The 14,090-nt window shown below is 41.5% G+C and overlaps 1 protein-coding gene across 3 annotated transcripts in view; it reads left to right on the top strand.

The window, feature by feature from the left end:
- The window catches only part of TNFRSF19 (TNF receptor superfamily member 19), a 77,805-nt gene extending 70,969 nt beyond the window's left edge, over positions 1-6,836 (top strand). For all 3 annotated transcript variants that reach the window (XM_058277052.2, XM_071208179.1, XM_058277053.2), the window contains one exon: positions 4,113-6,836. In XM_058277052.2, coding sequence (XP_058133035.1) covers positions 4,113-4,121 — 9 coding nt within the window. In that variant the 3' untranslated portion in view covers positions 4,122-6,836. The remainder of the gene's footprint in view (positions 1-4,112) is intronic.
- Positions 6,837-14,090: the final 7,254 nt, after the last annotated feature.

Genomic DNA, 14,090 nt, shown 5'->3' with positions numbered 1-14,090 from the left:
TTTATTTCAACTACCAAAAAAAAATTTTGTTGGTTTTTATTCTTAAAATTATGGAAAGGGAGGCGAGATGAGATAAATGAAGGGAGGAAGGACAAGTAAATTAGGCAGTTAAATCGAAAGTATGGGAAAGCAGACTTGGTCCAATGGATAGGGCATCCGCCTACCACATGGGAGGTCTGTGGTTCAAACCCCGGGCTTCCTTGACTCGTGTGGAGCTGGCCCATGCGCAGTGCTGATACGCATAAGGAGTGCCCTGCCACGCAGGGGTGTTTCCCACATAGGGGAGCCCCACGCACAAGGAGTGCACCCCATAAGGAGTGCACCCCATAAGGAGAGCCATTCAGCGCTAAAGAAAGTGCAGCCTGCCCAAGAATGGCGCTGCACACATGGAGAGCTGACACAACAAGATGACGCAACAAAAAGAAACACAGATTCCCGGTGCCGCTGATAGGGATAGAAGTGGTCAGAGAAGAACACAGCAAATGGATACAGAGAGCAGACAACTCGGGGGGGGGGGGGTGGTGGAGAGAAATAAATAAATAAAAATAAAATAAATCTAAAGTATGTATCTCTGAGCTCATCTTGTAGCAAGGAAAGATTGCTTACTAAGCTGGTTCTTTAATTTTTATAACTTTAGATGGTTTCCTAACAAAAATAAATGGTTTAAGATTGAGCCTTGTGAGGTGGAAGTCTGAAGAACAGATTGTGCCCAATAAAACTGAGGAACTGAGAGAGCCCACCAGCCCAGGAGGTGGCTGTCCCGCCCAGAGCAGGGTGTAAAGTTAAAGGGGGAGACAATGCAGACGACAGGGTGCCCTTCAGCAAGTGGCCCCAGAAGAGCGATTGGACACCATGCTAAGGGCTCGACAGTGGAAGTCTGCGGGCTCTGACAGTCAAGGCTGAGTCATAGTTTCATTGCACAGACACTGTAGTTCCTCCCAGGTCACATCCCCGATTTTGATGATAAATGTGCTTGTGTTACCTTCAGGCCCGTCTGTTGCATCTTCCTGCACAGGTATTCCTGGGGGTAAGTCTGAATAACTCGGATTATGGATTATTGGGCCACCACGTGACTAACTACAGTTTTTCAGCATGCTGTCAGTAAATAGAATGACCACTTACTTAATGTTGTAGCCTGTCCCCAAGTTTGTGATGTAAAGTGCTGAGACTAAGGAATGTAACATCTTGGTAGTAAGTCACATCAATGCCAGCTCATTCCCCATCTTTTGCACTTTATATTTTTAGTGGGGGAAGCCTTTATGAATATAAAATTTTAGAAACACATTTTAGTATATAAAGTTGGTATATAATGATATGATGTATTAATATCTTTACCAAGGCAGTTGTCAAGGTAATTAGGTTCTTGATAAAGGTATTTTCAACTCAAATTACTGTGAAAAGAAAACTATAATTACAGATACTGTGAATCTGATGATAATTCACTAGTGCACATAAGAATTCAAGTTGTATATTATAACATTAATGAAAGGCTTTATTAACTTCCTGAGATATGTTCTAATTATTTAGGTAAACCTAAATATGATATTCTGAAGTAATGAAAGGAACTGCTAAAATAGAAATCATTTCAATTTCCCTCCTACAATTAAAATAGCAAATAATATCTTGAGCCCCATTTTAAGAGATCATCTTTTCCAGATTCTGAAAAGCACTTTCTCCTTAGGTGCATTTGCTGAATGGGTGATGTTTAAGTGAATGAACCTCAATCTTCAGAAGAAAATAGTTGGGGAGCTCAGCCCTCTTCTTTATTTCAAAGGTCCACCAAATGTTTAACTCAGCTAGTTTTGTTTTTTTCCCATTTTACTAAATTCCAAAAAGCAGATTTCCCTGATAGGTTGATTTTCCAAGGTGGAGAATACCTCTACTCCTCTATAAAGGAATTGATTTCAGCAGCTTGCTATTATAAAGCAGGGCCAAAAAGCTCCTAGTTAATTATTTCCACTCCGAGTCCATGTTGAGTTAGCATGGCTCCGTGACCAGCGCTCATTCATAATCCAGGAAAGCACCGTGTTTCTGTCTGGGAGAAGTGCAAAGGGAAGCGATACCCATGATTGTTTTTGTGTCTTTCCTTGATGTGAGGCTGCAATTTATAAAGTATTTGTTTCCCAAAACTGTATTTTTATACTCTACTTGTATTGTGGGTGGTTTAAGACCACACAGAATCTGCTGAAGATATTCAGACCCAATTTTAATCAAACTCAATTTTAATTTAACCAAAATCAATCAAAATTTAATCAAATTCGTTTAGGTTTTTTGGTGTTTTTTTGTGGTGCTATATTCTTTTTTTTTTTTTTTTACATTTTTTAAAATTAAAGTTAATAGATCACAAAGAACATTACATTAAAAAACATTAAAAAAAAAAAAGAGGTTCCCATATACTCCACTCCCCATCCCCCCACCCCATCAGTTTTGTAAATTGTATTTTTTTGATGATATATACATCACAAAAAAAAGTTACATTAAAAAATATAAGAGGTTCCCATATACCTCCCACCCCCCCACCCCACTCCTCCCACATCAACAACCTCCTCCATCATTGCGGCACACTCATTGCACTCGGTGAACACATTTGGAGCACTGCTGCACCACACAGATAACAGTTTACCTTGTAGTTCACACTCTCCCCCAGTACATTCAGTGGGTTATGGCAGGATATATGAACTCCAGCATCTGACCCTGCAATCCATGTGGAATCTAAGCCCCCTCTTGATCCAGAGGTGGAGGGGACATCACCATCCCAGGGTCCACAGAATGGAAAAATAAAATATGGATTAAAGTGGACTTACTGATATCCTACTATAAAAAAAACTATTGTGACTAATAATAGAAGAAATTGTATCGTTGATGTGGAGAAAGTGGCCATGGTAGTTGCTGAGGCAGGGAGAGGGAAGTAGAGATGTGATGTGGGGCATTTTTGGGACTTTGAGTTGTCCTAAATGATATTGCAAATTAGTTTAGTTTTCATTGGATCAATTAATCAAACACCTCCCAAAAGGGAACAGAACTCAGATATCTGGGACATCATTGCTGAGTTATCTGAGAGAAAAGCCTATTTACTAACAGGAAAAGATTTTTGGGTTGTTTTTTCCCAACATTTTCAATTTCAGCATGAAGTAATGGAACGAACGTTAGAAAAGATATGAGATGACCTGGATTCTAGTTTCTTAATCTTTTGAACTCTCTACTTCTTTATCTGCATAGTGAGGAGAGTTTTTCTGCACAGTAGGTTGATGTGTTTATCACTGTGCTACCAATCGATCAACATGTTTGATGAAACTACCTCCTATTATGTACTTCAGAAACAATTATGTCTAGGAAATCTCCTTTATCGAGGAATAAAATTGCTTTCATAAACTAAGGTTATATGATATGTCACCAATGCCAAATGAGTGGTGAGTTAATGAAGGTTTACTGCATAGAGCAATTACGGTTTTACTCAACTCTCAGCCACGTGCAGTTGGCCAATGCCCCCAGAGTGAGGGCAGTGCCCTTTTTGACCAGGACAAGCCTAACTGGCCCCAGTTTGCTGAGGGTAGTTGCCCGAAGAAGGCTGCCAGATCAGGGGGATCATTGCAGGAGAAATCTCATTCCCAAACGATTTCTAAACTTTTACCAATCATTTCATGGGATTTTAAAATCAGAGACTAAGTTGGCATTAAAGAATGACATTCTTCATTAATCATCTTTGCTCTTTGAAAAGAGGGACGAAAGGATCCTAAAATCTTTACCTACAAATGCTTTATAGCAGCACAACACATCAACAAGCTTTAAATATGACACGGCATGAGGATGAAGATGAGCAAAATAATTTTCTGATCATTTTTATTTTGTTTGCTATGGGTTATATCATCTTTTAAGAACTGTTTGCAACTATTGGGTGACTTTGAGTTCTTATGAAAACCTTTCTCTTAGTCACAGAGTACGTGGGTTCCTGGGTATTTGAACACCAGTGAATGAGCTGTTTGTCCACATGTTATGAAATTCACATATACTACTAGTGAAAGTTATGCATAATACTTTTTTTTTTAAATACAATTTAACAGCCTCAGTTTTAAAGTATTGTTTCTTAACCTTTCTTCCTGTTGATACTTTAGGAAGCTTAAAGGACCTCCTTCTTTCTGCAATCGAAGTACATGCCCGGAACCCAAAGGGCACTCCTCTCTAAGGCTTATGGACAGAGCATGGTCTGGACCTTTCGTGGCTTCTGAGGACAAAAGTCTGAACTAAAACTGACAACCTTTTTAGCCTTTCAGCCAGCTACATCTGAGCCAGACCAGCTGTAAGCCAAAACCTCAAGGAATAATGAGAAAAGACTCCAGGCAGATCCTTGATACTTTACAGCTTTCCTAAACGAGAAGTTCCTATGCTACAAGACTGACTTCAAAGCCTGATGGGTTGAGTTTGCAGCCTAAAAGATTATGGACACATAACAAGAAACAAATGCATCCGGGCTTATATTCATGTTGAATGTGGTTTTACAAGACTGATGACCCAGAGGATAAATTTTCATTTACATTTTCTTTTCAGAAAGAATTTCATAGAGCCAAATATCCTACTAAAAGTCAACATCATATTACCTGCCTTCTTTTTTATGTAGAATAGGGTCAAATGTGAGTGTTTCTGTTGAACCAAGGTCACTTTTTCATCATCTAAGCTGATTAGTTGAAGTGGGTAGAAGTGACTCTGGCCTGTCTACCCAAATCTCGGGTTTATTAGATGAGGTTAACTACCTAAATAGCAATCAGAAGAGAATTCCCCGCCGTACCCCCACCCCCACCCCTCAGGAACTATACTTCTAACCTCAGCCTCCATCTCACAAACAAGGGCCTCAGTTAGGGAATGTGGCTGGGAAAGGTACCACTTAATGCCCAGTTCTGACTAACAGCCGAGTCTTGTTTGCAAAGATTAGCGTATCTAGGTGAAAATTAGTTGATGTGGAGGCATTTATTGCCATCTCTCCTGGTAACTGAGCTTAGAAACTCCAGACTTCTCTTTCATAGAGAAGTGGTGTTCAAGAAGATAATGATCTTTTCTTTGCATTGTAGCTTCTATTAAAGGCTACAGAAATGATGTATCAGGTTGCCCTGCCACTGAAGCATGCCGTAGGTGAGTAACCTTCATCGAGACTGCAGTACATTTTAGAACCAGAGGAAAAGGCACAACCTATAGGCAGCGTTGAGGTCTGTAATTGTCAGAGAGCACTTTGCCCAATAATATCCTCCTATCTGAGCCAGATGGTGTTGGACTTTGAGAGCAGATGCCTCTGTCCCCTACCACCTTGGTGCTTGTCTCTAGGGCTAGAAAGAAATGAGCCCAGTTCAGCCAGGAAGCAGTAAATGGCTCCTTTGTGCTTAATCTTTATGCCCTGGAGAGGAATTAATTGAGCGGAGATTTACTGCTTTTCTTTCCTGCTTGAACCTACAAGATCAGATCTGGTCTTTGTCTTTTAACCAGTTACTATTAGCTCTGTCACATTTGCCTTCTTAAAAAAAGGTAGGCTTTTAAACACAAGTATGTTAGTGTGCACTAAAACATACTGTTTAGGAATTAGCCTTCCCAAACCAGCGTCTTGTGGCAAACGGGATATTACAAAAAATCTGCCAATCCTAAGATATTTTTGTCTTCTCACTCATGGTTTTCTTTCTTTGCAAGACATTAGTGGAGTGAAGTAAATGTGGCCGTTTCTCTGTGTCCTGATATGTGTCTATTAGTTTGGCTGGGCTTGGAACTTCTCAGTACCTGAATCCCTCTCACTGAAAGAGGAAATCGGTGTGTCTCACAGAAACTCACCATCTTTCATGTCTGCCCAACAGACTGACTTTTTCTATTCTTTTTTTTAGTATAAACCAATGGTTCTTATCCTTTGGCACCCACCTTTAGGAGAATTGCTTTTAGAAAACTCATGCAAAATATTTGGTAATTGACCACCAGATACCAGTGTGAAAAGGCAAGTAGTGTTTCCTTGAATGACCTGACTGTAATTCATGTGTGTGTGCCAGTGTTTGCAATTTGATCGTTTCCGTTATGGCAAAAGGATGATCAAAGTACACCGGGGTTGTGTTCCTTTGTGTGACCTGAATATATTTTCCATATGTAGAGCCCTGTATCTTCAAAGACAAATGTGTGCTGGAGAGATCTAGATTGATGGGAATGAGGCTTTGGCCGAAAGTCCTGAAACATCACTTTTGATCACTGGAGAATTTCATTTGATGCCACATTTGAAAAATCCCAGATTATTTTTATCAAGATGAGGACGCTTTACCACCACAGACCATCAAAACATAAAATAATCTTATATTCTACACTCTTTGTAAATACTTGAGAAAAAAAATCCAGTTTGCACCTCACATTGTTACATCCTGCAGCACTCAATAGACTAAGCAGCTGTGGAGCTGTGCCAGTGACTCGCATCACGTCACTGGCTGCGTGTGTGTCATCATGTGACTGCTTAACACTGTAGAAGCTCATCCACAAGAATGAGACAAGGACTTGGGGAGCAACCAAGTAAAGGCAGGGGCTTTTTCATCTTTGTGTATGTGGAATATATTTTTTAAATATAGATTTTTCTACTTTGGATAAAGTGTTAATGTTGATTTTACCTAGGTTAAGCACTATTGTCTGTGCTAGTAAAAAAAAAAATAGAAAAAGGAAAAACTCCATCATTGCTTTAAGGTAGTCAGCTTGAGTCAATATTTAGATTTCATCATTACTCTTTTACATACTGGGTTTTTAAATATGTAAATTATCGTTCCATTATACAAATAGTTTTGTAATGCCTTTTTAAAATTTGTGAATAAAATTGCTACTTGGTATCTTTATTTATGTGCCTGATGAAGAAGGATTATACTGCATAACTGTGTGGTTACAGATAAGTTTTCCTTTCATTCCAGTAGTCAAAACGAGGGTGTCACAAAACTCTCCTTCCTATGGCACTCTCTGGCCTCTCAAACTTTAGAGGATGGTTTGAAATCTCACTAGTGATTTCAAGCATGTCATGCTCCTGAAAAATGCTGAGTTACTCACCTTGAGAAGCTTGTGCCAAGATCTTATGACCCATTATGTTTTTACTTACACTTTTATGACATGAAGAGGAAAGAATGTCTTCATTCTTTTGGACGATCAGTAGACTTCTCCTGCAGAGGAGGGGAAGGAAGGGAGGGAGGAGGGAGAGGAGGAGGGAGGGAAGGAGAGAAGGAACTTCCACAGAGCAACACAGTTTCTTTCTGCTTCCTAGCTTCCTACCTTCCTTTCTTAAACAAGTCCTTCCCTCCCTTTTGTGGCCTCAAGAAAGCTTGTAAAGCTATTATTAGATTTTGCGAGAGGACTTTAAACTTCCTGGGAAAAAAGAAAGGGTGATTTTAAAGTGACCATGGCATCCTCTGAGCTTTGGTCTCTGGTATTAAATGACTCCAGATCCTGAGAGAGAAGAAAATTAACCTATTTTCCCTCTTTCACATACCACAGTACCCCACAGCAGCCCCTCAGTTCAGGTAGCAACGAGACTGATTGAGCTCCTGAATATCAGAATAAATCCATCAGCTCTCCTAAAAAATAGGTCAAAGCTTCTGAGGCTGTACTGGGCAGTCTAGATTATTCTATAGTAACATAAGCAGCATGTTTTCCTTATTGCCACTGTTAGTAAGGTCTCTGTTTGTAGTTGGCTACTTGGTTGTTTCAATTTTTGAAAGGATCGTCTGATTTGATTTTTAACAAATTTGGCCCACAATAAGGTCTGTTTATAATTCATTCATCTTGAAACTCAACAGTCTGTGAATTTCCGAAAATCTTCTATGCTATCTAACAAATTTCAAAAAAGCCTGAAATGTGATTATAGAGAGATGATTATCCTGACTCAAGCCAACAATTCACTGTAATATTAGTGATGTCACATTTCAGCCAAAGGAAGGTCCTCAGGTTTCTACTAGAAATGGAGCAGGCAGGGGCGGGGCATTTCAAAACCTGCCAGTGGCACTTGAATTAGTGTGATTTATGACTGCTTTCAAACTACCTTCTCCAAAAGGCTGAATTCAGAGAACTCACCAGCAAAACCACTTTCTCTGGAACCATGGGTGGTCTTCTAAAGCAGGTTTCAATTATTAGTCTCTAAAGACAAAGGATTCTTTCTAAAATTTCTAATGGTGTTAGGTGTTCAGATAAGAGAGAGAAAGAGCAGTGTTCTATAAGTTTTGTTTGGGGTTGTATTTAGCAGGCAGAACTATGCAGAGGGATTTTCCTTACCTCTGTTGATTATTTACAGTAAACAGAAGATCTACAAAACACTCCCTGGTAATCTTTTAATAGCAGGTTGGGGGGAACGGGCCCCAGGCAATAGCCCAGCCTCACCACGGCCAGGTATCAGCTGAGACTGCTTTCCCTCGAAGTCCTAAGCGCAAGTCTAAAGCCTTCAGAAGACTCATGCTAATACAGGGCTGTTTCCTACCTCAACCCTTCATTTATTCATTCAGCATGCAGTCATATAGTACTCTGGAGTTTACTTCCTTCCAAATGCAATGCCAGGGCTGAAGTGGATATTGCGAAATAGGAAGGAGAGAAAGCTTTTAGGTATTTATTCAATTTATTTAGGTGCAATTTATTTAAATACAATTAAGACCCACTTTCAGTAAAATAGGGTCTTAGTTTTAAAGACATAAATGCATCTTCCTCTGTGACTCTCCAGAGAGGTCAGGAGAAAGCCCAGAAGTGTTCCTTGGAGTTCACAAGGTAACAGTTGAGCCCCGAAGGGTTCCTTGGGGTTCCCGAGGCACGAAGCAGGGACGGAGGGAAGTAGCCCATGGGCCGGCTTGTTCTGAGTACACTGCTGAAGCATGAGGAGCAGAAAAGGGACTTGGTCACAGCTCGCCAAGTGTCCAGTAGGTCCCGCCGAGGAGTTTGAGCTTCTAAAAGGGAATTTATTTCCTTCTAAGGAAAAGAGTGACATGACATGAAAACTCTAAAATCTCTAGTCTTTGAGAAGCTTGGAAGTTACAAGAGTAGGTGAGTTAGGCCTCTCTCCAGAAGGAGAACCACCCCAAGTGCAAGGAAGTGGCTGCTCACACGGAGGCAAAAGCAGGCAGCTCCTGTCTGGAGCTCCTGAGCCTAAGATCATTCTAGCATCTGGGTCACCCTTGGTTTAGTTCTGATCTTACACTCAAATATATGTTTAGAACTTGGCTGAACCGCCTACTAACATCAAGTCAATATTCCACCAGCATCCCTGAGAAGACCTGGATCAGGAGTGATGAGTCACTCCACGGGCGCGGCAGCTTCCCTGCCTGAGCCAGTGGAAGGCATCACTGGTCAATCATGGCCTCCTTGGCTGCCTGGACTCCTGCTCCAGCTCAACCCCATCAACAGACTTGAGTGGGTGCTCAAGGCAAAATGTATTTGTCAAATCATTTCTAAATCTCAGCCAACCACCCTCACCTGAGAGCTAAAATATATATATATTTCAACCTGATGCACTTGTCTTAGAAATGCTATCTCTCGCTCTTTGTTCCTCATGTGGCAGAGCTTTCTCATTTGTAGTTTGTAGGGCAAGAAGACTGGCTCTGGTTTGGGGAGGGGAGCAGTATTTCCACAGCCTGTGCTGGTTGCCTTTTCTCTGCTCCCTGGCCTTACAAAGTCAACCTCTGCTCTGGCTGAAATCCATCTTGGCTGTCTGCTCCCCAGCACTGTGGCATTATTGAAGTTATAGAAAGATTCTGGCCACATCAGAGAGCTTTTCCACAGACCTTAACCACAAATAAGTGTACTGAGGGTCAACTAGGTTAAAAAATGAGCCAGCCAGAGGTGAAGCCCAAACATAAAGTTGAGGGAAGAGTCTTCCAGAGAACCCAAGACTCCCACCCCACCCCACCTCTAGAATCCTCTTATGCTTGAGAATATTCTAATTCTCTCTCTCTCTGCTTTCTAGAAAGAATAAGCAGCAGCCCCTACAATACTGGGACAAGAGGATTTTATCTTTCTGTAGAAAGAAATTGTTAAAACTACTGTAGCTAACAACTAGTACTGGATCTTGAGAGAGACTGAAGTTAAGGAGGGAAGCAGACTTGGCCCAATGGATAGGGCGTCCGCCTACCACATGGGAGGTCCGCAGTTCAAACCCCAGGCCTCCTTGACCCGTGTGGAGCTGGCCCATGCGCAGTGCTGATGCACGCAAGGAGTGCCCTGCTATGCGGGGGTGTCCCCCGCATAGGGGAGCCCCATGCACAAGGAATGCACCCCGTAAGGAGAGCTGCCCAGTGCAAAAGAAAGTGCAGCCTGCCCAGGAATGGCGCTCCACACACGGAGAGCTGACACAACAAGATGATGCAACAAAAAGAAACACAGATTCCCAGTGCTGCTGATAAAGATAGAAGCAGTCACAGAAGAACACAGTGAATGGACACAGTAGACAACTGGGGGGTGGGGAGAGAAATAAATTTTTAAAAAAAAGTTAAGGAAAACAGGATCTACAGTGTTTTCTCAAATGGAAGATTCAGTAAGTCAGAGTTTGGGGTAAGGGTGGATAGTGGTGGTGGTGATGTAGATTTAGAATTCGCACTTAAAGAAAGGAAGTTTCTTTTCCTCCTCCTACTTCCCTTCACATCCTTCTCCAATTTTCTGAAGACTCCTAAAATCTTGGTCTCCAGCTTTTTTAATAAAATAGCTTCAAATTTGGGGGCTTGACTTACAATTGTTGGACAACCACTGATTAGACTCCCAAAATGAAAACTAGAAGAGGCAACCTAGGAGTTTATCAAAGTCACATCTTATTATAGATTTACTACCTTGGGAAATCTTAAATTTAATAAATCTGCATGGGAACCTCTGAGTCTGGTGTGCAAGCTGAATAACAGAGGCAAGTTGGCAGATGCACTTTCCTGGAGCAGGCATTTGGGGAGAGAGATTATGGAAGTTCAGGTCCCAGTTGATATCTCTTTGGAGAAGGTGGTCTTCTCCCAGTTTATAAACCAAAGTTGACTACCCACAATTTCATGGGTTCTTGGTCACTCTCTGACTGGATCCCAGTTAGTTATTGTGTAGGGGATTAGAAAACAAACAAAAAACAAATACAATGTCCAACCTAACTAGGCACCAGTTGTCAAAAACCTATGGAATGGCACATGAATGAAATGTTCTCTGTAAGGAGGACCAGGTGAATATCAAGAGACTAAAGAATTTCTTAAAAGTCCAAATCATTTCACCCAGAAGTAACCAGTATGTCAGTCTAAAATGAATGGAAGTAACTTTTTCTTCACTTCAGATGGGGTTCCCTTTGCATTCCATCACCTTCCCTACCTTCTAATAATCCAGATTGAGGTCTCAACACTCTACTCTACCATGTAGACTTCACCTCAAAGATGAAATTCTCCATTAACGGAAATCACACTCAAGTTGTTTTTTAAAAATGTATTTTCCCCTCTCCCTTTCCTCCCCTCCCCTTCCCCTCCCCCCACCGTCCCCCTTCCCCTCCCCCCACCGTCCCCCTTCCCCTTCCCCCCACACTGCCCTTTTTGCTGTCTGTGTCCATTCACTGTGTGATCTTCTGTATCTATTTCTCTCTTTGTCTTCTCTTCTCATTTTTTCTCCTCTAGGATTCACTAGGATTCAATCCTGGGGACTTCTAATGTGGGGAGAGGTTCCCAGTCAGCTGTGCCACCTCAGTTCCTGGTTTCTGCTGTGCTTCACCTTGACTCTTTCCCCTTCATCTCTCTTTTGTTGCATTATCATCTTGCCGCATGACTCACTTGCGCGGGCACTGGCTCACCATTCAGGCACCCAGCTTGCCATGCGGGTACTCAGGTCACCACACAGGCACTCATGCGGGCACTTGTCTTACCACATGGGCACTCACGCGGGCACTCGGCTCACCGCACAGGCACTCACGCGGGCACTCAGCTCACCGCATGGGTACTCGGCTTGCCATGCAGGCACTCATGCAGGCACTCAGCTCACTATGTAGGCACTCTGCTAGCCACGTGGGCACTTGGCTCACCATGCAGGCACTGGCTTGCCATGCAGGCTCACTTTCTCTTCTTTTTCACCAGGAGGCCCCTGGGATTGAACCTGGGCCCTCCCATATGGTCGTTGGAGGCCTTATCACTTGAGCCACTTTCACTTTCCTCAAGCTGATTTTAATATGATGACTAGACATTAGTTGAGTGAGAATTAGGGAAATTAAAGTTGTGGCTCTATTCTGGGAAAATGGCCAAATTGATTCCTTTTGAGGTGAGCCCTTGCATTAAACTTACTATTGTCATTTCTCATTAGACATGCAAAACAGCCTATAAAAATGATTTCTGCTGAGAGCTACTCAGACCTTTTAATTAGTCTAGCTTTTTGGCAGTCTAGGAAGTGGGAAACACATTGCTATAGAGAGAATTGTGCACAGAAAGAGCCTGAGGATTCCCAGTGACTCAGAGACAGAATCAAAGGGAGATGCCTGCTTTCTACCATTCCCAAGCATCATCTTCACAAGTCCAGCAGGAACTCGTTCCCCAGACCCAAAGCAGAGTCCACGCAAGCATAACTTCTCCCTCAGCAAACCCACTGATAAATTGTGTCCCCTCCAAAAGATGTATTCAAGTTCTAACTGCTGGTCCTGTGAATGGGACCGATTTAGAAATAGGGTTTCCGAAGATGGGATCAGTTAAGATGAAGCCAAACTGAGTTAAGGTGGGCCCTGGTCCAATATGACTCGCATCCTTATAAGGAAAAGAAGTTTAGACACAACACACTCAGACACAGGGAAGAATGCCATGACACAGGAAAAATGGCAGGTGATGCTGAAGGTGGGGGTTGAAATGCTGCAGCTGCCAGCCAAGGAGCACCAAGGATTGCTGACAAACATAGACTTGGAAAAGAAGGATTCTCCCCGACAGGTCGCAGATGGAGCAAAGCCTTCCTGACATGTTGATTTAGAGATTCTCGCCTCCTTAACTGTGAGAATACATTTTGATTGTTTTAAGTCACTAAGTTCGTGGTCTTTTGTTACAGCAGTCCTAAGAAACTGAAACACCCATCTACATAATCTTATAAGTCATACAGCAGGGGATCAATTTTCATTCTAAAAACACAGTCTGAATTACTCTGTTTGGAATTTCAGGATATAGTACAGGTATCATCCAAGATATTTTTCTTATTGTTCTAAAGGTCTAATCTAACATGACATTTCATAAGCAAACCAATTTAGTTATTTTTTACACTTCTTCAAACAATTGATAAAAGTTGTTATCATAGATCAGAAGCCTGATTTTTTGAAAATTATATATTAAAAAATACAGTAGAATGTGCCACACAAGAAAACAAACTTATCATGTTGAATGTATTCCTCATTGCTTTTAAATAAATTTAAGTTATTTAGCTGGACTGAGCCCTAAAATATAAGTTTCAAAGAAGTTTTAAGTAACAGCAACATTATCATAATAATGAATTGCTGAACCAAGGAACATCTTTGAAGCTAATGATATTTACCTAGGTATTCAAAGTTTGTTTATTGTAGAGCAATCTCAATACTTTACAGCTAGACCTGGAACACTGGACTTTCTTTGTCAGAAGTGATGATTATACTTAAAACCAGATTCTCACACTTGAGGCTCTGCCAATGATACGTAACATTTGAAAATAATTCTTCTCTTATTGAGCAGTTTAACATACCTTATTTCATTTGATCTTCATAACTGTCCTATGAATGGTGCTGTTATCTTCATCTTATAGATGAGAAAACAAATTTGTGTGGTAAAGAATTTAACCTCATCCAAGGAGAGATTGGGCCTTTGCCCTTGGCTTCTGGGAGATAATCTGTCTTTGTTTGCCTGGGGACCTTTGGTCACATAAAATCAGCTCAACCTCCAAAAGGCCGGAGACTGAAATCAGTCACATGGATGACCAACCATGTTCATGTGATTGAGCTCCAATAAAAACTCTGAACATTAAGGTTCAGTGAGCTTCTCTGGTTGGTAATATTCTGTGCGTTTTGTCACATGTAGATACTAGAAAGGTAGCACTGTCCACGACTCCACAGGAGAAGACAATGGAAGCTCCACTTTCAGAAGTGTTCTGGACTCCACCCTATGCATCTCTTCTCTTGG

This window comes from Dasypus novemcinctus, chromosome 15, assembly GCF_030445035.2.
Source record: "Dasypus novemcinctus isolate mDasNov1 chromosome 15, mDasNov1.1.hap2, whole genome shotgun sequence".
NCBI lineage: Eukaryota > Metazoa > Chordata > Mammalia > Cingulata > Dasypodidae > Dasypus > Dasypus novemcinctus.
Note: the sequence above shows the minus strand (reverse complement) of the source record. Positions and strands in the feature narration are given on the sequence as shown.